The sequence below is a fragment of the Nycticebus coucang genome, chromosome 19 (assembly GCF_027406575.1).
Source record: "Nycticebus coucang isolate mNycCou1 chromosome 19, mNycCou1.pri, whole genome shotgun sequence".
Classification (NCBI taxonomy): Eukaryota; Metazoa; Chordata; class Mammalia; order Primates; family Lorisidae; genus Nycticebus; species Nycticebus coucang.
This window is the reverse complement of record NC_069798.1, coordinates 485,888-511,750: the sequence shown is the minus strand read 5'-3', so window position 1 is coordinate 511,750 and position 25,863 is coordinate 485,888. Positions and strand designations below refer to the sequence as shown.

Sequence of the window (25,863 nt, the reverse complement as noted above, 5' to 3'; positions counted from 1 at the left end):
CCCTCAGCCACCCTGTCCTGTCAGCCACTCCAGCCCTCAGCCACCACTGTCCTGTCAGCAGCATCAAGGAAAGACCCTCCAGCAACAAAAAGATTACCAGTTGGGCGGTGCCTGTGGCTCAAAGGGGTAGGGCACCAGCCCTATATGCCGGAGGTGGTGGGTTCAAACCCAGCCCCAGACAAAACTGCAGGAAAAAAAAAAAAATTACACGTTGCTGAAACTCAGATGATTAATATTTTGCAAGTGATGAAGTATTAAAGTGCGTGGTTCTTTCAGACATGGTGCTATTGCATGCTTTGTAGAGTATATGTAAACCTTTAGATTCACAGGGAAAACAAAAAAATTGTGTGACTCATTTTACTGCAGTATTGGGGAGGTTGCAGTGGTCTGGAACCAAACTTGCAGTGTCTCTATAGTAAGCCTGCATACAAATGGATGAGTTTGAGGTGAAGCCTTTATATCTACTTTTTAAATAAAGTTCCTCAGGGGCATACTCCTAAAATGTGAGCCAAGGAATATTCTTGATGATTTTATGTGAACTAAGGTAGATGTAGCATTGACCCTGGAAACATCTTAAACATGATATCATACGAGCTCCCCACAAGCTGTCCCCCAGTTGCCATTTTGTAGGAGCCCCATTCACTGATGTTTCTGTGGGATGTGTGGAAGGTAAGACACCTCTGTGTGTACAGCCAGCTTATTATCCAAAAGCGTGGTGACTTTCTAAGTCCAAGTCATAAATTCGTATACAGTAAGAAATTACTTTAGGTAACCCTGTTTGAAGACTCCAGTTCTGATCTCTCTGCAGAAAGTGAGTGTGTGCACACCACACACAAATTAATTATGCCACTGAAGGGTGTGGGCCTTCTCTCATGTTGACCAAGGTGCATACCTAGAAACATATCCCTTTGCCCACTAAGATAGTTGAATATAAAACTGCCTTCACTAATCAAACGTTCAGATGCAGCTGCCTGGTGGAATTTGCACTACTTCTCTGGCCTATTCCATTAAAATATATGTTTAGAAGAGTGTGTGTGCAAACGTGCAGCTCTACCCTGATGCTGTGACACATTGGCGCCCATAAGAAGCAGAGCAGCCAGAGAGCTGATAGGACAATGCTCTTGAAAAGCAGGACTTGGGTAAGTTTATGACCTTGGGGCTCGAGCTGAAGCATCTACATGTGTGACACAAGTCAGGCTTCAGATTTCTTTTGGCACCAAGAGGACCAGATGCTGACCCAGCTGCTGTGTGAGACAGGTCATCCCTGGACGGAGGAGAGGCCCCCTCCCTTAGGAGCAGGGAGCATGGCGCTGGCTTGAGCAAGCTGGTCCCCAAGTCTGTGCCTTCTGTGTGTACTCCTGTGCCTCAGCGTTCCCTTCTGACAGCACAGTTATAGCAACGGTGTCTTGTCCCTGACCTGCCTCCAGCCCTGGGCTCCAGGATGACAGCAGAGAACCTCACATCTCAATACCCCGAAGCAGCAGTTCTTAGGAGAGCAGAGTTGCTGAAGATGAATCCCTTCATCAGGTTCCCAAGCAGGCATCCTGTAACAGCAGGGGCAGCATGTGAGAGCAGTGAGGAACAGACGGGTCTGATGCAGCTTCTGCAGTGTGGACTCTGAATTGGTCAACAGAAAACAGAAAGCACCTTCTGTGAAAGTGATGGGTCATTGGTCTCACACATCCCAAAGGGAAGAGAAACCTAAGAACTCAACTTGTCCACCAACCAGGGGACACAGCTTGAGATAAAAAGCTAGGGTTTTCCTGCCACAATCAGGAGCGCTCCCAAGTCAGATGCACAGGTTGTCAACTTGGGCTGAGTGCTCTGGTTGTTACACTAGACATTCCTTGGGGCAGTGCTGGTGAAGGCGTCCCCAGCAGGAGCCAGGCTCCTCTGTTCACTGCAAAGGGCTTTCAGGACTCTTGGTTCTGATAGTTGAAAAAACTAGTATGTAATTAGTCAAGGTAGTCTTCCTCAGCAATACCTGGTTTTCCATTACCTGAAATAGTTCTAGGGAAACTGTGCTCTAGGGTGGGAGTAAAGCAGCTGCCTCTCTTTGTGAACACTCTGAACGTTTACCGGTTGAATTCTTCAGTTTCAGAGCACGGGCGTTAGGTGAGGTGGTCTTTAAGGTCACTTTTAATGAGGAGAGAGAGTCAAGATATTGAAACAAAACGACCAACCCTACACAGGTACCAACCCATGACTACATCTGAACCTGAGCTCACGGTGATCAGATGCTGAGTAACCCAGCATCTTTGTGTAACCCAGGGCAGCTCTTCTGCTGCAGAGAAGCGTGGAATGATCAGCACCTTCTAAGCATGACTGCTCTGTGTCGATGACAAACCTGAGAATGAACATTACATGAAAGCAAGAGAAAGTGAAAAATGGGTTGCATTTATTTGAAACTCAAGGCAAAGGCAAACTGCGTTTTACTGATGGCTGGCAACAGAGCATGACGTCATCTTTTAAGAAAGAATAACAAATAAACTTAAGTCTACCTCTCAAAAAGAAAACCTCAGATGAGTTGACTATATTAAAAATACTTTGTTTTATCTTAGGTCTCATGATCTGAGTGCACATCCTCTCCAGAAAGGAAACCACACCACAACCTGTTTATCTCAAATAGTGACATTTAGTCTCCGCATGTTTGTGTTGGCGTCAACAAACATCAACAGCACTGGAAAGATGAACACACAGGTCACAGCCCTTGCACCTGCTGTCTCGCAACACCAGTTGCTTGCACCGTATCTGCAGATCCCACTGTAGGGACAGGCCCCCCATCCCAAGGGGCAGCAGGCAGTGCCCTAGCATTTCTTTGTTCCCACAGTGTATTCATATTTCCTGCTGGGATGTAGAGAGAAGGGGGTGACTGCAGAAAGCAGGCCCTTCTCATCCTGACGTGGCCTTCAGTCCTAGAACCTCTGCCCCTGCACGTCCCAAGACATGAGACCGCCCTGGCAGATTTCTCTTCCAAGCGCAGGGATGCCCCGAACATGGACGTGACAGCAGTGTTCAAAGATGATGAAACAATTCTCTGTCCTTAAAGTTGAACTGTAGACTTTTCTCAAATTAGAAATCAACGTTAAACTGCTTTCATGACACTTTGTCATACAACATCTGCTTTTGTGAATTAGCAATAGAAAGAGCTGTATGAACACTGAATCAATTTGCAACCAAACCAGAAGTTACAAAGCCAAACAACTTTACACTAAACAAATGCTGGAAATAATTACTACTGCTTCTTTAGTTTATTGACTGATTACCTCAAGAAAAAAAAATTTTTATTTGTAACGGAAAGCATAAAAAGAATAAAACACCTACTGCTCACCAGTGAAGTGGCTGGTCACTGACACTGACAACTGTCCTTGCCCTAACAAATGTAGATAGATGTCCTCCAAAAACACATTTTAACATAGCCACTGCAGAGGGTCACAGGAGGCTGCCTGGGTGTCAGACCAACCTCCCGCATCAGGGAGCTGCTGCTACAGAACATGCTGCAGGCGGCGTACAGTGAGACATGTGCCTGAGAGGCTCACCCATGGGGTCCCACCCGGACCATCGCCCCACAGGGGCAGCAGTGAGCACGTCCAGGGTCAGCAGCAGGAGCCTTCACTGCCTTCCAAATTAAGAATTAGGCACCAAACAGATAATCCTCAAGAGGGACTTTTCTGCTTAAAAGTAAAAAAAAGACACAAAACAGATCCTCTCTGTGTTCAGTAAAAGAAAAGAAAACACCACACACATACTTTCAAGTACAAAGAGAAGTTCTGAAAGGCTTTGTAAAAAAGGGGGCCGGCAGAGGGAGGTGAGGCCTTTACCCTCAGCAGACTCCTGTTCCTTTAACCATAAACATCGGCTGCCTGTATATTTAAAAAAAAATAATGTTTTTGTTGTTGTTGTTGTTATTGTTTTGAGACAGAGTCTCACTCTGTCACCCTCAGTAGAGCGCTGTGGCATCACAGCTCACAGCAACCTCAAACTCTTGGGCTTAAGTGATTCTCTTTCCTCAGCCTCCCAAATAGCTGGGACTTTGGTTGCAGTTGTCATTGTTGCTCAGCCAGACCCGGGCCGGGCTTGAACCCACCAGCCTTGGTGTATGTAGCTGGTGCCCTACTCACCGAGCTACAAGCGTGGAGCCAAAAAATTAATGTTGTTTTAAACAACTTTGATTTACAGATGGTGGACAAAAGACCTTTGCCCTTATCCTGAAATGCCCACAAAATCAAAAAGAGAAAAACAGGAACACAAACCAGAAACCCCAAGGCATCAGCAAGCACACTGGGCTGGACAGCAGGGACTGCCCATGACACCGGGGGTGGGAGTGGGGGTCCCTGGAGCAGGGCAGGGCAAGCAGGCTGGAGGGGGCTGCTTCACAGACTATAGAAAGGGCACTTAGACCCCCAGGTCCCCATCCCTCCTCCAAAACACTGAAGAGTCTTGTCAGGAGAAGCTGACCTACTCTCGAGAAAAGATATTTGGGGGCCCTGGGCCCTGCACAGTGAGCCCAGCCGGCAAAGCACCTTCCCCCCACCCCCCATCCCCAAGGTTGCAGATGAGTGTGAATAACGCGAGGACACAGAGGCCCCAAGGGGCAGAGAGGGCAGGCTGCTCAGGGGTGGCAAGGCAGACACACCTGCCAAGGGGCTGAGCGGAGGGAGGTGCTGGGGGCTCATCTGAAAGGAAAGACGGGACTTAGCAAACCCAAGAACTGGCAAAAAGAGAGCCAGAGCCCCTGCCAAGGGGGGCCAGGTGAGTGCACAGAAAAATCCACCCAGAAATGGCCGCAGGGGCTGGACAGGGGCAAGGATGTCCCAGGCGCTGGCTTTGAGCTGGCTTTCCAGCCTGGCCCTTCCCTTGCCAGCCCAGCTCCTTCCACTGCCTGGCTCTGGGACAGACTAGAGCTTCCAGCTGCGCCCTGGCCACCATGTCCTGGGAGGTCACCATGGGGAGGCTCTGACCACATCATGGCTGGTTCCAGCAGATTCCACCTCTCCCAGACTGGGTCAGCCAACCACAACCAGACTTGGTTTTCTCTCTTTTTCTTTATACCTTGTTTCCTTTTCTTTTTCTTTCTCTGTTTCTCCTTTTTCTTTTCTCTTCTTTCTTCCTTTTTTTTTTTTTTTTTTTGGTGAGTTATCTGATTAAAGATGAAGGCAGTTTAGCTCTGGTTGTGAGGAAGCAGAACCGAAGGAGCCCACAACCCACTTCAGGTGACACCATCACATGCGTACACACCACCAGGCAGGCATGCCCCACGCACACTCTGGATGAGGCCCCAGCAGACCAAGACCTCGGAGTCAAAGTGAAGGTCTCCAGCAAAGCTCAGCTATTTAATGACCTGGGCAACATTGGCAAGAAGTCTCTGAAGACCCCTGGGGCATAGTACCATTGCTGACCAAGGGGCCTGAGTGAGCACATGCTGTGGACAGGGGACAGATGGTCATGCCGACAGCACGGCACTGCACAAGGCCAGGGAGCCCCAGGCAGAGGCAGGGCCCTGGGCAAAGAAGAGCATGACACTCAGCTATTCCCAGCCCCACGGTGTCAGGGCCATGTCTGGCGGTCCAGCCACTGGTAGCCAAGGAGGCCACAGAATGTTTGGGAAGCTCAAGGAAATGCCAGAAGTGGCTTTTGCCATTAAAAGGAAGTGGCCAGTGGTGGCCACATGGCTGAGCACTGACTGTGAACAAGTGAAGAGCACAAACATTCTTCATAGGAAAGTGTGCAAATCCTGCCCAAAATGAAAAATTCTCCCCATCAGCACAGCCTTCCAGGTGAGCCTGTGGTATTCAGGCTCTCTGAACTGCTCTGGGCCTGTGGACAGGCTGACTGACACAAGTTACCAGGCAGTCTGCAGCCGAGACACCACTGCCTTGGATAGCCACGAAGTCCCCCTGGAAATCGCTCCTACCACTAAACAGGAAATGAGGTGGAAGGAGAATGGTCCTAATGACTTACCACAGCAGGCACTGGGAACACAGGATGGAGGCCACATGCAGCAGCTCCTTCCAAGCATCCACGCAACATGTGCACCAGGCGCCACAGGCCACGGGCACTCCACAGGCCACAGGCACGCCACAGGCCACGGGCACTCCACACGCCACAGGCACTCCACACACCACAAACCAAGGGCACACAACACTCCACAAACCATGGGCACATCACACATTATGCCACAGGACACCACACCCCATGGCAGAGTCAATAAAGGGGGCAACTCCATACCAGGATAATGAAGGCCGCAGGTACGGCTGCTTATCAGAGGTGCTGGTGCGGCCTCCTTAGCTTACAGCACTTTCAGAATTCTCGATTATCCACTCGATGGCAGCCCATCCCTACAGAAACAAATTTCAATTTGGTGCAGGACTGTCTGCCTCCCCTGAAGGCAGCCTGGGGTCAGGCTGCAGAGGGAAGCGCGGAGGCCACCATGGAGGACATGTGTGGTGGCCCTGCTCCCAATCTCACCTCCGACAGTTGAGCACACCCAGCCTGCCTGCCCCAGGACAGGCTGCCAGCACCTCCCTGACCCTCAAATCACCCAAACCACAGGGTGACACCCCATCTTTTGGCCTGCCTTGGGCCCCCCAAGCTATTTTCAGGAACAAGGGAACATTCCCCAAGTCGCCAGGGGAAGCAGCGATTCTCAAGCTTTCCACACGACCACCCCTGACAAAGTGAAATGATGGAAAGCCGCTTTGGCTTGGGTGTGCTCACCATGCTTTCCTCTTATGAAAGTCGGCGAAGGTGGTTTTGGCCTCACTGAGTATTCCCTTCCTCCTATACTAACTAGATTCTTATTCTCAGGACACTTTAGGGTCCTGCCCTGAGCCAAGTGCTGGAAGCGCAAAGATGACTAAGAGTCCGTCTCCACCAGGAGGGCTCTACCCGCCATGCCCTGAACTCAGAGGCTGCCTGTGTTTCTCACACTGCATCATCTACACAAGTGGGTGAGCTGGCTGTGCAGTCGGGGCTTGGACGAAGTGCACGTCCTGAGTGGTTTTCCACTAAGCAGAGACTTAAGCATGGAAGGGCATTGGGAAGGGAAGTATAGCCTCAGCATCACCCCACTGATCCTGAAAATGAAGGCTCATATCTAGACCCAAAAAGGAGTGAGGGAAAGTCATTGAGGAGGATCAACAGGGAAGGATGTGAGCCCACAAGGTGAACAGGAAAGGCCCTACTCTGGTGAGTGGCGTCACTTTGAACTGAAGCAACGTCTTCCCTTCCAAATGTCTGAGCGCATCCTATCAGCTCTGCAGGAGGCAAGGGCTCCTGGAACCCCCGAACAATAATTCTGGTGACCCAGGCACAAACGTAGAGCCACAGCCAGCCTCCTGGGATCCATCCTTTCTTCTCTCACCTCCACACAGCTTGCTCCCAAGTCCTGCTAGAGGGGGCAGGCGGCTCCAGGGAAGCCTCAAAGCTGGAGAGGTTCCACCAAAGCCACTACTAAATGCCAATTAAATACAAAACTACTGAAAGTCCGAACACCCTACCTGACGGTGTCAGCACACATGGTCTTTCTGATGCTGGGTCTGCTGTGTGGGGGAGCCTGTGGTATTCAGGCTCTCTGAACTGCTGAGTTTACATCCCAGGCTCACCTGTCCTTCCCCACGGAGAAGGGCAACTGCAGCTGCCTGGCTCCCACTGACACAGCTCCCCTCAGGCCCAGCCTGGCCTTTCCTGACCACTGGTCTTGAATATAACTGTGGGAAAGGCTGTGGCATTATGAACTCAGCATAGACAGAGAGTCCAGCACTCAGGAGGCCTCAGGTGCCTAAGTATCACTCTCTCAATCTAACACCTGAGCAGAGCTCACGTAGGACCCCGGGACGGAGGCGAGCACCTTCTTCGCATTGGATGATATTGTGTTGGCCATCAGACTTTCCAAGTAGTTGCCGAGGCTGATGCCCTTCACGGTGATGATGGCTTCCTGGGTGAGCACAGTCCTGCGAAGAGCAGGGAGTAAGGGGCTGGCCAGTGCGGAGAGGGGACGCCTGCCCACCCTTGCCCTGGGCACCCAGTGTGTCAGTCAGAATGAGACAACTCACAGTTCTGGGTTCTCCGGATGAGGTGTATACACCAGCCTCTCATTAACTGACACCAAATTTGTGAGCGTGATCTTTAAAAAAAAGGAGAAACGATGGCTTTAGGTTCTATTTCTCTTGTGTTCTTCCCAAACCATCTGCCCATCCTGTCCCATCCCCAAATCAGCACTTATTACAACCAGAGTAGAAGATACTTTTAGGCATGAGAGGCATCACCACTTCACATCCTAGAACAGTGGTTCTCAACCTGTGGGTCGCGACCTACAGGAACTGTATTAAAGAGCTGCAGCATTAGGAAGGTTGAGAACCACTGTCCTAGAGGAACCATGGTCAGCTGCTCCTTGTGGCTCCTGTTACCTGGCCTCTTCAGACACCACACTGAGCAGGGCTCTAGCAGTCAGCTACCTTCAGACTGTCCAGTCCATCAGCAGTTGTAGACAGGGACAAAACAGTCCTCAGTCCAGGGAAGCAGCCAGAAAGCTCTTCATGCACCCTGCCAGGCCCTGGCGCATCTCCTGGGAGTGGTTAGGCCGGAACCCTGAATCTCCACAGTCTGTAAAGGTGGCAGCCTGGTCTCCAGGATCCTCCTGGACACAGTCTGCCTGCCTGTTCTCATTCATAGTTCCTGTTAAAACCCACTCAAAACCGGAGGGAGGGGCGTGGGGCCTTAGTGTGTGTCACACTTTATGGGGGCAAGACATGATTGCAAGAGGGACTTTACCTAACAATTGCAATCAGTGTAACTGGCTTATTGTACCCTCAATGAATCCCCAACAATAAAAAAAAAAAAAACCACTCAAAACCTGGAACTCTAGAATAACTCTGTTTAGAACCGTCTTCTGTGATGATAACAGTGTCTTCTCCTGGTGCCTTCTGACACCAAACACACACACACGCGCACGCAGCTAATGGACACCTGACACGTGGCTTGTATGACTAAGGAATGGAATTCCAATTTTATTTTATCCTAATTAATTTAAATTTAAATAGCTACATGTGGCTAGTGGATGTCACACTGGACCATCGAGCTCTAGAATTGTATCATTGTTAACCCAATTTACCCTCTTCTCAAAGACCCAATTCCAATAAAAAACCTTTTTTTAAGTTTAAGTAAAACCAAGACAGCCTCTCAGCAATGATAAATACTTTTCTTTTGCTCACTGAAAACCTCCCCTGGCCTTACACTCTGGATGAAAGTCATTAGTGGGAAATCTCTCCTATGGACCACAGTTATCAAGAGTCTCATTTCACAATACCTATTAAGAATTACGCTCTAAGGCCGGATGCAGTGGCTCACACCTATAATCCCAGCACTATGGGGGCCAAGGTAGGTGGATCACTCAAGCTCAGGAGTTTGAGACCAGCTTGAGCAAGAGTGAGACCCCATTTTTAAAAATAGCAAGACTTTGTGCAGGCACCTGTAATCACAGCTACTTGGGAGGCTGAAGCCAGCGGATCACTTGAGCCCAAGAGTTTGAGGTTGCTGTGAGCTATGAAGCCATAGCATTCTACCCAGGGCAACAGAGTAAGACTGTCTCAGAAAGACAAAAAAAAAAAAAAAAAGAATTACATACATACTGATTAGCTGCTGTAATTTTTTTTTTTTTTTTTTTTTGAGACAGAGTCTCACTTTGTCACCCTTGGGAGAATGCCGTGGCATCACAGTTCACAGCAACCTCAACTCCTGGGCTCAAGCAATCCTCTTCCCTTAGCCTCCCAAGTAACTGGGACTGCAGGTGCCTGCCACAATGCCCAGCTATTTTTTTTTTTTTTTTCTTTTTAAGAGATGGAGTCTTGCTCTGGCTCAGGCCGGTCTTGAACTTACTAGCTCAGGCAATCCACCTGCCTCAGCCTCCCAAGTGCTGAGATTACAGGTATGAACCACCACACCCAGCCCCAAGCTTCTATAATTTTGTGTAATATTTTTATGTTAATGAAGAGAAATCAGGTTTATAAAATACAGTCGTCTGAGGTTTGTTCTTTCTTTTTTATGCAAGAAATGTGATACTCCAAAAAGGCAAATAACACCCCCAAAGTCCTACAGGCATGCAGTGACCATTCTAGGATGGAAGCTCACATCTGTCCTGCCCCAACCCTGCTCCCTTTCTACCAGACTTCACTATAGCATGAACTGTCCCTTCTGCTGGCAACTGAGCTTTCTGAAATGATCAGTGGAATTCCCAAGTAAAGAGGATACTGGGGCAGAGAGAACAGAACCCATAAATTGTCAAGAGCAGCAAAAGAAGACTGGCCAGTGGGGACCCAGCAGGTTCTTATGACTGCCTGGGAAGAGAGGGTCCAACCAGAACAGGGGTCCAGCTGGTAGGTGGCATCCTAAGGAGTCGGGCTTTATCCTGACAGCAGTTCAGAGCCTCATTCCAAGCCCTCCTCTGGAAAGTGTCCCCAGATGGATCCACAACATAGAGGTAACAATGCAGCTGTTTCCATGGCCTCCTTACAAGTTTGAAGATGTTCTGAGAAGCCCTCGGGTTAGGGATGAGTAACCTCAGGCCCTGGAGTGGCTCTGTCTTTGTTTCAAACACCTGGCTGCACAGGAGATGCCGGAGAAGATGGGAGACTCCCTGATGCCACTCAGCACTGTCCCTGCTCTGCCACAGCCTGCTGGCCCCTGCCTGGGCCCACATCACTCCCTCCTTCACTGCAGCACCCCCACCTGGACACCCCATGGCCCACCATGCAGGGGGGCCTGCAGAGACTTCATACACTCAGGATGCCCAGAATGAAGCTCCTTGCTGGTGCCCACGCCAGACAGTGGAGTTGCACCTTAACCAACCATCCCATTCCTTTCCCCACATTCTGCCCCACAGCCTCTCACCTGGATTGCCAGTCTGCCTGGTTTAGGTCCTGTCATCCCCCTGCCCTCTCCCCACAAAGCTGCCAGGTGACCTTCCCAGCACATAACCTGGTGACATCACTATCCCGCAACAAACTCTCAATGGCTCCCTATTACTGCAAAAGAGACTTCCAAAGTGGTGTCTGTGGCTCAGTGGGTAGGGCGCGGGCCCCATATATTGAGGGTGGTGAGTTCGAACCCCATCCCGGCCAAACTACAAGAAAAAAATAGCCAGGCGTTCTGGCAGGCGCCTGTAGTCCCAGCTACTCGGGAAGCTGAGGCAAGAGAATCTCCTAAGCCGAGGAGTTGGAGGTTGCTGTGAGCTGTGATGCCACAGCATTCTACAGAGGACAATAAAGTGAGACTCCGTCTCTAAAAGAAAAAAGAGAGAGAGAGAGACTTTCAGACCAGGTGCACAAGAGCACGCCTGTACTTCCAGCACTCTGGGAGGCTGAAGCAGGAAGATCCCTTTAACCAGCCTGAGCAAGAGTCAGACCCTGTTTCCACTAATAATAGAAAAACTAGCCAGGCATGAGGGGGTAGGGGGGCCGTGTTTAGTCCCAGCTACTTGGCATGCTGAGGCAGGAGGATTGACCCCAGGATTTTGGTTGCTGTGAGCAAGGGTGACATCACAGCACTCCAGCCAGGATGACTGAGTAAGACTCAAAAAAGACTTGCAGGGCGGCACCTGTGGCTCAGTGAGTAGGGCGCCGGCCCCATATGCCCAGGGTGGCGGGTTCAGACCTAGCCCCGACCAAACTGCAACAGAAAAATAGCTGGGCGTTGTGGCGTGCGCCTGTAGTCCCAGCTGCTTGGGAGGCTAAGGCAGGAGAATCGCGTAAGCCCAAGAGTTAGAGGTTGCTGTGAGCCATGTGACGCCACGTCACTCTACCCCAGGGCGGTACAGTGAGACACTGTCTCTGCAATAAAAAAAAAAAAAAAAAAAAAAAAGACTTGCAGCACCCACCAGTCTTCAAGTCCCCACCTTCAAGGGCTCCGCTCCCCACCCTCCCTTGTGGTTTTTATGGCCTGCCCTGGGCCTGTAAGGCCAGCGAGGGCAGGAACATCTCTTAAGAGACCCTGGCATTCCCCAGCCGAGGACCTGACACTGTCGGGAGAACCAGTCTGCGGGCAGTGACTCAAACCAACACTGTGGGTCCTCTAGCAGGTGTCCAGGCATGTCCTCTAGCGGGTCTCTGGGAATGTCCCCTAGCAGGGGGTGACTGTGTCCAGCGGCCTGACCCTCCGCTGGCTTTGAGGAGCGCTTGCCTGGGGACGATCCATCATGTGCCCCTCTCTGCACATCTACTGTACTTGAATAAAAAGACAAATGCGGTGCTGCTAAATATTAAAAACCACCGATCATCTAGAACAAAGGTAGACTGAAAACGAAATTACACGAAGGCATCGCGCACTAAGACACAGAGAGCGCCTTCTCATCTGAGGCCGTTGCTTACATTGGTGGAACAAAGTTCCATTTTCTTTTCCGCTGGGTCCACAACAGAATGTTCTTGGATGTACGTTAAAGTCTTACTGGTCCCCAAAATCTAAAAAGCAAAGCAGTAGTGGCATCAGGACGTGCTGAGAACTCCACTTGGCATCACCCAACACAGAAGGGAACCTCATCCGGTAGTCAATTCTGCACGTGCGACCCAGGAGGGCGAGACCAGGCGTCCTCAGCACGCCCCGTGGCGCTATGCGGGGACAAGTCCGGCGTAGAACCGGAGGGAGGTGCCCGAGGACGCGGCTCTGTGGGGAGGGGACCGGGCAGGGGACGCGCGTCCTCGGCTCTGCAGGGAGGGGACCGGGTAGGGGACGCGTCCTCGGCTCCACGTTTCAGCCACACCCCACCGCCCCGGGCGCACGGGGCTCACCGCTCCCACCAGGCTGGGCAGCCCCCACTCGGTGCTGAGCAGGCGCAGGCTGTGCAGCCGCCCGCGGCCGTCCACGTGGCGGTCCAGCACGTCCACGCCCACCACGCTCGGGTTCATCGGATTCGGATACTTCCGCATGGCCGCCTGCGCCACCGTGTCCCACGGGTGGCTGCGAAAACAGAAGAGGTGTCGGAACACCCGCACCTGGGTGGTGGGGCCCCAGGCCCCACTGGGCGAGGCCTCCGCAAACTCGGCCGCCTCTCCCCGCCCAGACAGAGGCAGAGCTCCCGGCAGCAACAGTTCCCCGACCTCTGCAGTGCATCCCCACCCGCTGCTGCCCACATTTCTCCACTTGGGCTCCTGTCCTTAGCCTCCCCCAGCTGGCAGCGTGAGAATGTGGTGACAGGATAACACACTGCTTTGTCCGTCCGACGCCCTGAGCGCTCCAAGCCAGGGGGAGCCGGGCCACCCACCAGCGATGGCCTGAGTGCCAAGCCCACCTGCAATGCAGCCTCCCAATCCTGCAAATCCCTTGAAGTCTGTGGGTATCCCCAAGGTGTCCCCTGCAGGATGCCACCCCCTTTTCCTGGTCCCTGTTTTATTTCCTGCCATCAGAGGGATCCTAAGCTACCCACTGCTTTCCAGGACTCTGCTTGTTTAAGGCCTCAAATCTGCAGGAATCACACACATCTGCTGGAGGCTCAGTGGAAAGGGCCACCCCAGGTGCTCAGCACAGAGCTGTTAAGGGACCAGCTTATGTCCCAACTGTCCCATCCTGTCTCTCCTCTAGGGTACACTCTCTCCCAGGAAGCCCCACAGTACCATCATTTCTCCAGATGTGCCAGACAGGTTCCAAAGCATGTGCAGACATAGCCCACATGTAAGGTCTAGACACACAAACACATGCACATATGTGCACATACACACATGTACACACACATTAAGTACACACTCACACATATACTTCTTAAAAAATGCACCGGGGCTAGTGGGTTCAAACCCGCCGGAGCCTGCTTAAACAAAGAAAAACAAACCACAAAAAAACATAGCCAGGCCTGTGGCAGCACCTGTAGTCCCAGCTACAAGGGAGGCTGAGGCAAGAGAAATCACTTAAGCCCAAGAGTTTGAGGTTGCTGTGAGCTGTGACTCCAGGCACTCTACCAAGGGAGACATAGTGAGACTCTGTCTCAATACAAAAAAAAAAATTAAACTGGGATATATGGGTCATCATCTACTTTTTATAACGAGTAACAAACATTTTTCTATATCATAAAGCTATTTCCAAAAATAGGATTATGGAAAGGCCAGGTACAGTGGCTCACGCCTGTCATCTCAGCACTTTGGGAGGCCAAGGTGGGTGGATTCCCCTGAGCTGGTCTCCATCTCTAAAAAAAGACTCCATCTCTAAAGAAATAGCCAGGCATTGTGGTGGGCGCCTGTAGTCCCAGCTACTTTGGAGGCTGAGGCAAGAGAAAATTAAATTATATTAGAAAGCAATTCAAAGCACACTAAGTATATTCTTTTTCTTACTCTTTTTTTTTTCCCTCCAGAGACAAGAATCTCACTCAGTCAGCCTGGGGTTGAGTGCCATCGTGATCGTGTCACAGCTCACAGCAACCTCAAACTCTCAGGCTTAAATGATCCTCTTGCCTCAGCCTCCCAAGTAGCTGGGACTATCGGTGTCTGCCACAAGGCCGGGCTTTTTTGCTTTTTTTTAAAGACAGAGTCTCAAGCTGTTGCCTTGGGTAGAGTGCCATGGCATCACAGCTCACTGCAACCTATAACTCTCAGGCTCAAGTGATCTTCTTGCCTCAGGTTTTCTATTTTAAGTAGAGATGAGGTCTCATTTTTCCTCAGGCTGGTCTTGAACTCATTAGTTCAAGCAATGCCCCCACCTCAGCCTCCCAGAGTGTTAGGATTACCATGCCCAGCCTTTTTTTTTTTTTTTTCCAGAAAGTCTCACTCTGTCACCCTGGGTAGAGTGCCATGACCTCATAGCTCACAGCAACCTCAAACTCTTGGGCTCAAGCGATTCTCTTGCCTCAGACTCCCAAGTAGCTTGGGACTACAGGTGCCTGCCACAACACCCGGCTATTTTTAGAGATGAGGACTTGGTCTGGCTAAGGCTGGTGAGCTCAGGCAGTCCACCCACCTCAGCCTCCCAGAGTGCTAGGATTATAGGCATAAGCCCCCACTCTTTTTTTGGGGGGGGGATCAACATAATTCAAGTGTGCTGTGGAAGTTTAACTATCAGTTCAAGTGTGCCATGAGATTAAAAAAAAAAAAAGGTTGAAAAATACTGCTCTAGAGCCCTCTAAATAAGAGAAGCAGAAAGGACCTGAAGCCTTTTCAATTAAGTTCCTTAGACTTGTTTCCACAGAAGTCATAAGCAGAACAGGCAATGCCTTCTAAAATTAAGCTTAAAAGCATTTATATGTTGAGAGACACTTGCATTAGGCTTGTTTAAAATACTACTTATATGAAAATCTTTCATCTTCCTGGTTGATGATTTAAACTAAATACACCCTGCTTAAAATAGGCACATAATAAGTAATTTCACTAATGATAGCAAGATGACCACAAAATAGAGACATCAACAGAAGAATGTGATAGAATCAGGTGTACCCACCCAAATAGACCAGCCCTGCCTAGGTAGGACTGACCAGGAAAGGCCAGACTCATGTCCCTCCAGGAATGCCCCCAATTGCTGCCCCCCCTGACCCTTTATCTGCCATCGCCTACGTGTGGAATTCTTTTCCTGATTTCACCTGTATCCAGGCGGAATAAAAGCCACCTTGACCACATATACTGGGCCTCCATTTTCCTTTCCTCTAACGTCTCAGAATAATCTTTCATCTTTGGGTTTACAACCTCTCACATGGCACTGTGACTTGGATGGGGAGAAGCCACTTTGGGGGGCCGAAGTTCACCCCATCGGACCCAGCTAAACGGACCCTTCTTCCAAGACAAAGGAGAACGGGAAGCCTGTCCGACTCTACCTAAACTTCATCCATTTAATGATGAGGTGAGCAATTCCCCTAAAACTCCTTTTCTGAACTTGTTAAAACTTCTCTTCCCATCCTAACTTCCTCTTTCCCTCTCCCTCCATCTCTGGGCCTCTATCAAGCATCCAATACAATCTCTCTGCATCTTTTTAAACTTCCTTTCCCTCTGGTCCTGGCTTCTCTGACCAAGGTCAGATGCAGAGGCCAGGTCCTCTCTGACACCTGGCTCACCTGTCCAGTGCCTCATGTTTAGGACGCTCTCTTGTAGGCCTGGGCTCCAGCCAGTTAACTTCAGCCTTGTTTTTTCTGGCTAATCCCAGCCCCAGCCACCTACGGCCTCTCTTTACATTCTCCCTTGAATCTCACTTATTTTCTTCCTCCTTTTCGATATAGGCACTGCTCAAGTCACCGATTCCCTCTTCATCTCTAAGCTGCCTTTTGACTCACCTCAAGCCTCTCAAGCCCTATCCTGACCTCAAAGATAAATGTCTCATCTTTTTCTATAATACTGCTTGGCCTATGCATAAACTTGACAGTGGCTCGCACTGGCCTGAACATGGCACCTTCGATCTCTCAATTCTTACTGATCTCAATAAATCACTGTCAAAAATTAGGCAAATGGTCAGAGATCCTTTATATCCAGGCATTTCTTTTCTTTTCTTTTTTTGAGACAGAGTCTCACTATGTTGCCCTTGGTAGAGTGCCGTACCATCACAGCTCACAGCAACCTCAAACTCCTGGGCTTAAGCAATTCTCTTGCCTCAGCCTCCCAAGTAGCTGGGACTACAGGTGCCCACCATAACGCCTGGCTATTTTTTGTTGCAGTTGCCATTGTTGTTTGGCAGACTGGGGCTGGGTTCAAACCTGCCAGCCCTGGTGTATGTGGCTGGCACCCTAGCCGCTGAGCTACAGGCGCTGAGCCTATTCAGGCATTTCTCATACTCTGGAACATTCCTTCTCTGTGTTCATCTCGCAAACCCTCTCAGATTCTTCTGGCCTGCACACTGGCTTCCCCTGACCCATCAGAATTTCCACTGTTTATTCCTAACCTGGCAGACAGCTCTTCCCCTCCGGCCCTTTCACAGCCTGTCCTGCTCCTCTAACCCCCACTCCTACAATCCCTCCATTCTCTCAGTCAGAACACCTGGGAAATTTCTCTGTGTGGGATACCTCTCTTCTGTCTATAACCTCCTATCATTCACCCGTTCTCATTGCCCTCCAACCCCCACATCTATATCCTTCCATTAAACACTATCCCATCCCCCTCTCTACATCTCCATATCTACCCTCCACCTAATGTGGTAAGAAAAAAAAAAAAATGGTGGAGGGAGGCACCTGTGGCTCAGTGGGTAGGGCACCAGCCCCATATACCAAGGGTGGCGGGTTCAAACCCAGCCCTGGCCAAACTGCAACAAAAAAATAGCCGGTGTTGTGCTGGGCGCCTGTAGTCCTAGCTACTCGGGAGGCTGAGGCAAGAGATTCATCTAAACCCAAGAGATGGAGGTTGCTGTGAGCTGTGATGGCACAGCACTCTACCGAGGGTGACTAAGTGAGACTCTGTCTCTAAAAAAAAGGTGGAATTCCCCCAGGGCCCTCAGACACCCCCCCCCCCCAGGGAGATCTCTTTGATCTGGCCTTCGAGGTGTGGCAGTGCCTCTCAGAGCTCCAGTTATCAGTTTCCAACATTAGGCAAAACCTGGCTACTTCTTGAAACTCTTTGGGCATTCCAGAAAAAAACCAGAATCTTCCTCTGGATCGTGCTGTAAGTGCAGCAGACCAGGCAAAGCAGACAGCCCTCGAAGGTCTTCACTGGAAGTCTGACGGCCTAGACCTTTCTTAAGATCTAGTTTTGCAGTCACTCCCAAGACCTAACGAAACTTCTGGCCTCCTGAGCCTAGCTGCAAGAGACGGACAACCCCATAAACTCAGGATTTCCCCCCGGATGCCATCCTGTATAACTAAACTCTGGGTATTTTTCCTAATGGGAGGTAAGCCAATTCCTTTTCTGATAAACATGGGAGAAACTTCTTCCACACTGCCACCTTATAAAGCTCTCTAAAAACAGGCAGAGATCTCAATAATGGGTATTTACAACGTTCCCCTACTAGGTGGAGATGTCCTCTCAAGATGACTGACAACCCTGACAACTCCTGCTTCTCACTGTCCATCTTCCTCCTTAGTTATTGTATGTGATAGAGCCACTAATTATGTTTTTCTCATTCTCGGTTTTGGCCCAGTAACCCCCCCACCTTATATCTCAATATATTAACCAGTCACCTGAAAACAACTCATATCCTCGCCTTAGTGGATACCACCCACCTTAGACTGAAAAAGCCAAAGAGTTCCTATAGAAGCCATTTCTTTCCCCATTCCCTTTTCGGGAGCCCACACAGACCCTCCCCCTGCAGGAAGCAGTCAAAGAGACACCATGCCCATCACCTGCCTCCTTATAATAAACTAAAAAGACCAGAATGATAGAATCAGGTATACCCACCCAAACAGACCTGGTCCGCCCAAGTGGGACTGACCTACCCAGGAAAAGATTAAATTCATGTCCCACCCAGGAAAGATCAGACTCATGTCCCTCCCAGGAAACAGGAATGCCACCAATTGCTGCCCTCCCTGAGCCTGTATCCGCCATAGCCCACGTGTGGAATTCTTTTTCAAATTTCAGGTGGAATAAAAGCCACAATGACCACATACACCAGGCCTCTGTTTGGAGGAAAATAACAAACACAATAAGGACATCTTTAAAACAACAAGGTCTTAACTCATGGTAAAGTTAAAAAAAAAAAAAAAGAGTAAAATGACAAGGTCTAAGCACAGCAAGTCAATGCACGTACCTTAAAGACAGCCCGACACCCACTCTGAAAGCACATGTAGTGAGAATATGATGGTGGGCTGGGGCGGATGTGACACAGCTGGTCTGGGGGGTTTAGGTCCTGCCCAATCTTCACCCTGTCTCCCATTCTTACTGTTTTGTAAATTTAGCTCCCACCCTAAAGATGCCTATCTTGAGTAGTTAAGTGGATTGATTTAGGAGATTAACTTATGAATTGGAATGTTGTAAGAGGTCACTGAGTTATGCTGATTATTATTTAAAATATGGGTTAATGTGATCTTTGCTTTGAACTTTTATGTATAATACTGTGATTTTGGAACCAGTCTTGGAGAGGCTACTCTGGTCTCCAGAATCACGGGCCTCTGACAAAGTTTGGTGGACCTGTCCCCGTCTCTGTATGTTGGCTCGCAGTGACAGGCAAGCCAGACCATCTTCGTCCAGTAACAATTTGACTGGCAAATAGCCGGGCGTTGTGGCGGGCGCCTGTAGTCCCAGCTGCTCGGGAGGCTGAGGCAAGAGAATCGCGGAAGCCTAAGAGTTAGAGGTTGCTGTGAGCCGTGTGACGCCACGGCACTCTACCGGAGGGCGGTACAGTGAGACTCTGTCTCCACAAAAAAAAAAAAAAAAAAAAAAACAATTTGACTGGCAAAAATTGAAAAGTCTGGCAATTTCCAGTATCAGAGAGAGTGTGGGACATACAAAGTGGACAGCACTGGGGGACACACACATGGGGTGGGCATTTGGGAGAGCAGTCCACCCACGGGAGTGGAAATGGCCATCCCCCATCCACCAGGCTCTCAGTCACCTGCTTCAGGCACAGGAGGAATTTGTTAAAGCTACTTTTCAGGGGAGAACTGCCACCTATCAGGGCCTCAGGGGAGTATGACTCCTGTCCCCAGAGGGCAGGAGGACTCTGCTGCCACCCACCTCAGGGAAGCTCCTGTACAGGCGAATCCTCCTGTTGTGGGAGGATGGGTTCTCACCTTGTGCAAGGGAGTAAGGCACAGCCAGGGTATCAGGAAGACAAGGAGGGGGGTTTGCCTGAAGTACCCCAGGGAAAGGGGCAGTGGGTGGGGCACAGAGGGAAAAGGACTATTGCAGGGGTGACTCTTAACCTAGGAACAGCACCCTCTTTGGCATTCTAGTCTCTCCACGTTCATAGATTTCTGAAATTTCCATAGTAAAAAGTCTTTTTAAAAAGATGTTGGCACTTTCATATGAGAGATGAATCACTACTATAGCCCAGGATGAAGGAGGGAAGAGGGGGGAGATGGGAATGGGGGGTGGTTTGATAGAGGGAGGGTTAATGGTGGGACCTCACCTATGGAGCATATTGCAAGGTTACAAGTCAAATCTATCAACTATTGAACACAAATGTCTTAACACTGTCATTAAGTAAATGAGGTGAAAGCTATGTTAATTAGTAGAATGTAAGCACTCCAATTTGTACAAATAATCAACACATTAAATTCCACAAAGGTATAAATGTATTCATGATCTATGTATATATGACTTAATTAAAAAATTAAAAAAAAAAGATGTGGGCAAACAAGTATAATTGCGATGGATATGTTACTTAGTTCAATGTAAGAATTTCACATTGTATATCAAAGCAGTACCCTGAATCCCATAAATGCATCAATGTACAAAGTTATGATTTAATAAAAATAATAATAAAAGATGTAGGCAGGCTGGGGTATGAGTGCAGTGGCGTTCACAAGTAATTCGTTACAGCCTGTTACAGATTCCTTTCTGCCTTCTCCAGACCCCCTGCTTCACCTTAAAAAAAAAAAAATTGAAAAGAAAAATAAAAGATGTAGGGAGCTATAAACAAATGAAGAGTGAGCTACTCCCCACTGCCTGGTGACTCCAGGCTTTGCAGGATGGAGGCCATACACTCTGGGGTATCCAGGAGTTTTCACCAGGTGTGTGAGGCCAAAACTATCTCAGTGCTCCTGAGATAGGACCAACTTTTTCTGCAGCAGTGAGATTTGCTCTGATGCTACAACAGTGATGGAAGGAAAGTGCAGGCACCTCCCCCACCAGGGCAGAGGGGCAGGGCTCCAGACCGCAGGCAGGGCCATCACCACTGAGCTAGGAAACAATGCCAGTTTCTCTTCAGAACTGATGAAATGGCAAAGTAATTAATTTTATTACAGCTGGAACAGGAAGGGCAAGGGAAGGGATTCCACAGCTGAGCACTGAGCTCTTCGCGGGCCTTGGAGCCCCTTATTCTTGAAAGAACAACATAGACAAACTTGGCTAAGAAAGACTTGGGGATCTGGCAGGCATTGTCTCAAAAATTAACAAGGAGAGCCTGTCCCTTCAAAGAAAACTTCTGCCAAAGGCAAAATTTGAGCTTTCAAGTGAAAATTAGAATTTTAGAAAATCTGTATCTGCTATCATGAGCTTGATGACTGCCCCAGATTGCCATATATCCCAAATGACATTAAATTACACAAGTGTTAAGGACATTCAAGTGCATGAGAGACAAATGAGTTGTTTTTTTTTTTTTTTTTTTTAGAGACAGAGTCTCACTGTACTGCCCTTGGGTAGAGTGCCGCGGCGTCACACGGCTCACAGCAACCTCTAACTCTTGGGCTTACCTGGTTCTCTCGCCTCAGCCTCCCGAGCAGCTGGGACTGCAGGCGCCCGCCACAGCGCCCAGCTATTTTTTTGTTGCAGTTTGGCCGGGGCTGGGTTTGAACCCGCCACCCTCGGCATATGGGGCCGGCGCGCCCTACTCACAAATGAGACAAATGAGTTTTAATGTAAGAAAGCTTGTTACTCTGCTATGTTTCAGATTTTATGTTGCAACTAACTTTTAAGAAGTTAGCACTTAATTTGTCATAGTAGCAACAAAAAGACACAATTACTTTAAAAGACTAAAATGTTCCTATCCTTTCCAGGCTGGGGTTTATCTAAACACTTCAACCAAAACAACACATCTCAAAATTCTGAATGGAGAAGCAGAGGTGAGAATCAAGCCATGTGCTCTTAAGACAGACAGCCTGCGCTTCGCAAAAACAAAAAGTATCACTCTACTTATTCATTTTCTAGGTGTTTTTATCTTTAAAATGTTATGAAATAGAATAAGTTTACTGTTAATTTTCATTACTAAATATTTTTTAATTTCTCAATTTTAATTTCCAATGTGGTAAATACTGATGGATAATAACGACATCAACAAAAGCTGTTTGGGGGTCCACAATATTTTTCCAAGAGTGTAAAAAGGTCCTAAGGCTGAAGAGGTTGGACTCTGCCAGCCTCAGTGGCCGTGGATTAAGTGCACCACAGATGCACCGCCAGTCACTGTGGTGTGATCTGTAATAAGGGGAAAACAAAATGCCCTTCAGTAAGGGAAAGGACAGGCCAGTGCAGCAGCTCACGCCTGTAATCCTAACACTCTGGGAGACCAAGGTAGGTGGATCTACTGAGCTCAGGAGTTCAAGACCAGGGCTGAGGGGCAGCACCTGTGGTTCAGTGGGTAGGGTGACAGCCCCATATACCGAGGGTGGTGGCTTCAAACCCAGCCCCAGTGAAACTGCAACAAAAAAATAGCTGGGTGTTGTGGTGGACACCTGTAGTCCCAGCTACTCGGGAGGCTGAGGCAAGAGAATCACCTAAGCCCAGCAGTTGGAGGTTGCTGTGAGCTGTGTGACACCATGGCACTCTACCAAGGGCAATAAAGTCTTTTTTTTTTCTACAAAAAAAGAAAAAAAAAAAAGACCAGCCTGAGCAAGAGTCAGACCTCCAACACTAAAAACAGAAAAACTAGCTGAGCACTATGGCGGGCACCTGTACCTCAGATACTCAAGGAGCTGAGGCAATAGGATCACTTAAGCCCAAGAGTTTGAGGTTGCTGTGAGCTATGAGGCCACTGCTGTGAGCTATGAGGCCACTGTCTTCTACCCAGGGTGACACTGTCTCAAGAAAATAGACAAAGGACAAGTGGTAGCATATTCGCATAGCTATTATAAGCGATCTAGATCTATGTCTGTCTATGTAGATACCTACAGATACACATCTCATCATGAACAGATTTCAAAAACATTTCAAAAAAACTGCCAAAAGATCTGTACAAAACGATGCCATTGATTTGTACTTCAGAAAACAAACAACATTGCCTGTGTAACATGAACACACACACACATGTTAAGTGTAGTCAAACAGGCCTTCATAACATAGATGGCAGAAGAACAGCCACCAAATTCACCCTCGGCTGCCTGCGAGGAGGCTGGTATGCACTTCAACTCTTGCCTTTCATGCTCAATTTCTCTTCTCTGCCTTTGGTATCTTCTCCCCAAAGCTCTTATCCCCTGAGAGGGACATGGCCAGATCTTTCCAGGCAGCTGTCAGACTCAAAGGCATGCACACCTCAACTCCTGCTACCTGCTCTACTACTGAAACATTGAACACTGGGTAGAAGAGAGTCACAAAGAGACTTAAAAACTCTGTTCATTTTTAAATGCCCCTTCCTGTATTTTGCTCCTATATTTTAAATTGCTATTTAAATTATTTAAAACCCTGCCTAGGTTACACATCAACTGATTCCGTTGGCTTTCCCAGGTCTCTCTGCTTCTGCAGGAGGGTTTAGCTGTACTTTGCTGTGACTGATCTTGAGGCCTCTGGAGTTCCTTGAACAAAGAAAGAAAACTTGATAAGATCAAACGCGTCTGTGCTTAGTTATTTCCTGCTGTTGCCCTTAGTAGAGTACCGTGGAGTCAGCTCACAGCAAACTCAAACTCCTGGGCTCAAATGATCCTCCTGCCTCAACTTCCCAAGTAGCTAGGACTAATGCACCCACCACAATACCCAGCTAGTTTTTTCTATTATTGGTAGAGACAAGATCTTGCTCTTGTTCAGGCTGGTCCCAACTCCTGAGCTCAAGCAATCCACCCACCTCAGCCTCCCAGAGTGCTGAGATTATAGGATTGAGCCACTGCGCCTGGCCCTGCCTTTCTTTTGGTTTATTTTTTAGAGACAGGGTCTTGCTCTGTTGCTCAGGCTGGAGTGCTATAGCCTGATCATAGCTCACTGTAGCTTTGAACTCCTAGGCTCAAGTGATCTTCCTCCCTCAGCCTCCCAAGTAGCTGGGACTGCAGGCATGAGCTACCACATCTGGCTAATTTTTTTTATTTTTCACTTTTTTTTTTTTAAGAGATAGGTTTTGCGATGCCCAAGGCTGGTCCAGATCTCTTGGCCTCAGTTGATCCTCTTGCTACAGCCTCCCAAAGTGCTGGGATTATAGGCATGAGCCATTGTGCCCAGCCTATTTCTTGCTATTCATGAGTAAATTTAATTTCCAATCAAATATTCACCTCACAGTATCATAATTTTTAAAAAATCAGAAAGATAAAGAAATGCCTATAATCCTTAAAGGAAAAAAAAAAATCAAGGATTTTGATGGACTGAGTAAGGGAAAAACTGAATAGGCCCAGCTGGAAAGCCAGGCTTCCAATTTTGTACTTTCTGTACTGTCAGATGGATGCTGTGCCATGAACCAGCACCGCATCCTCACAACCTGTCTAGCCAGAGGCCAGGGATGCCATCCTCAGCCAACCACGCTCCATGCTTCCCAAGTTTCATCACTGCCCTTTGCTTTTGAGTTCAAAGATCAAGGCAGGCAATGAGCACCTAGTCCACAACAGCTCAGGGGGTGACTGGGGCTCCTCTGCCAGAACTCTCCTCATTCTGAAAGGGCATCTGGTCTCCCATGCTGCTCCCCACCCCCTACTGAATGGGGTAAGGATGGAAGTGCTGACCCTGCTATGGCAAGGATGGACCTCAAGAAAATTAGCCTAAGTGAAAGAAACCAGGCACAAATCAGTAAATGTTGTATCAGCGCACTTCTGTGAATTGTCCCAATGAGGCAAATCTACAGAATCAGCAGATTAGAGGTTGCCTGGGACCAGCACAGGATGGATCGGAAGTTCTAAGAATGCGCTTTAGCGACGGCTGCACAATTTATTAGAAATTTAAGTTTTCTATAAACTTACAAAAATTACTAGATTGTACACTTAAAATGGTGAATTATTTTTCTTTTTTTTTTGAGACAGAGCCTCAAGCTGTCATCCTGGGTAGAGATGCTGTGGCATCACAGCTCACAGCAACCTCCAACTCCTGAGCTTCAGCGATTCTCTTCTCTCAGCCTCCCAAGTAGCTGGGACCACAGGTGCCTGCCACAACACCCGGCTATTTTTTGGTTGTAGTTGTCATTGTTGTTTGGCGGGCCCAGGCTGGGCTTGAACCCACTGCCTCTGGTGTATGTGGCTGGCGACTTAGCTACTTGGGCTACAGGCGCAGAGCCAGAATGGTGAATTTTTTATGGTAGGTAAGGTATACTTCAATAAAGCTTAGAAAATCAATGGCAGTTGGCAGCTGCAAAAATTTTCCTAAGTATCAGCTGCCACGTTTCACAGGTGACAATGTAATTAAGTTGTCATCGGCCACATTTTACAAACCCCGGGGGCAGACTTGGGCCTTCCAGAGCCCCGACCCCAGCACAGTATGTGATGCGTTAACCCCACGGGCAGTCCAGCTGGCACAAGTGTCCCCCATCCTCCTCTCTCCAGGAACCACCCCTGAGAAAGGCTGCGGGCTGTGCAAAAAATTTAGATGTCAGCAAGTCTAAAAATGTCATGAAAAATAATCAAGAGTTCTAGAAACCCACTTGATAAATTATTATAAGTTTACATTTTAAAGAGCCAAAGGATGACAATTCCGTTTCGTGCAGTGTTTTTATTTTTCCAAAACCGAAACGCTGTCCTGAGTGGGTTAGGGAATTTAAAAATCTGTGTTCCTTTAAAAAATACAAAAAAGAATTATTTCGGAGTCTTAGAGATCGCTGACCTAGGGAGAAGGCGGCACTCCGGGGGCCCCTTTACGGTTCGCGCGCGCAGGCCGGAGAGCCAGGCTCCTTCCAGCCGGCCCCGTCCGGAACCGCGGCCCGCAGTGGACCCGCCGGGAAACACCGCGCGCTGACCGCTGACCGCGACCCGGGGGACCGAGACGGCGCCGCAGGCCTCCCCGCCCCGCGCCGAGCCTGGAGCGCGGGCCCCTCGGGAGGCAGAGGCCGCGCCCCGGACCCCGCCGTCCCCAGCCGCTCCCGCAGGCGCCGAGCCCCCCGCGGCCCGCAGCCCCGCTCACCCGAACACGTGCTCGGAGCTCCAGATCCTCATCGCCGCCCGGGCCGCAGCTCCCCGCGCTCCGCTCCCCGCGCACCGGGCGCGCTTCG

At 49.1% G+C, this 25,863-nt stretch overlaps 1 protein-coding gene across 11 annotated transcripts; it reads right to left on the bottom strand.

The window, feature by feature from the left end:
- Positions 1 to 25,863, bottom strand: PRELID3A (PRELI domain containing 3A). 11 transcript variants are annotated; one of them, XR_008376016.1, is made up of 7 exons: positions 25,776 to 25,863; positions 12,780 to 12,948; positions 12,363 to 12,452; positions 8,055 to 8,125; positions 7,808 to 7,952; positions 6,229 to 6,338; positions 1 to 5,140 (listed from the first exon to the last, which is right to left on the bottom strand). XR_008376016.1 is itself a non-coding variant. In XM_053571895.1 (7 exons), exons 1-6 carry the CDS (start codon positions 25,805 to 25,807, stop codon positions 7,199 to 7,201), a joined length of 654 nt encoding a protein of 217 aa, XP_053427870.1. In that variant the 5' UTR covers positions 25,808 to 25,863; the 3' UTR covers positions 1 to 6,338; positions 7,185 to 7,198. The 11 variants fall into 11 exon arrangements, 4 of the variants coding, with proteins under 4 accessions (XP_053427870.1, XP_053427871.1, XP_053427869.1 ...); XR_008376017.1 differs by having other exon boundaries at positions 1 to 2,347; XR_008376013.1 differs by having other exon boundaries at positions 1 to 1,544; positions 2,000 to 7,387; positions 7,850 to 7,952.

Excerpts from the sequence above, each read along its gene's own strand:
- PRELID3A (XM_053571894.1), bottom strand. The coding sequence starts at position 25,807 with ATGAGGATCTGGAGCTCCGAGCACGTGTTCGG. Across the intron at positions 12,949-25,775 it reads AGCTCCGAGCACGTGTTCGG|CCACCCGTGGGACACGGTGG; the intron begins GTGAGCGGGGCT and ends CTGTTTTCGCAG. Across the intron at positions 7,388-7,849 it reads TATCATCCAATGCGAAGAAG|GACTTGGGAGCAAGCTGTGT; the intron begins GTGCTCGCCTCC and ends CCCCTCTAGCAG.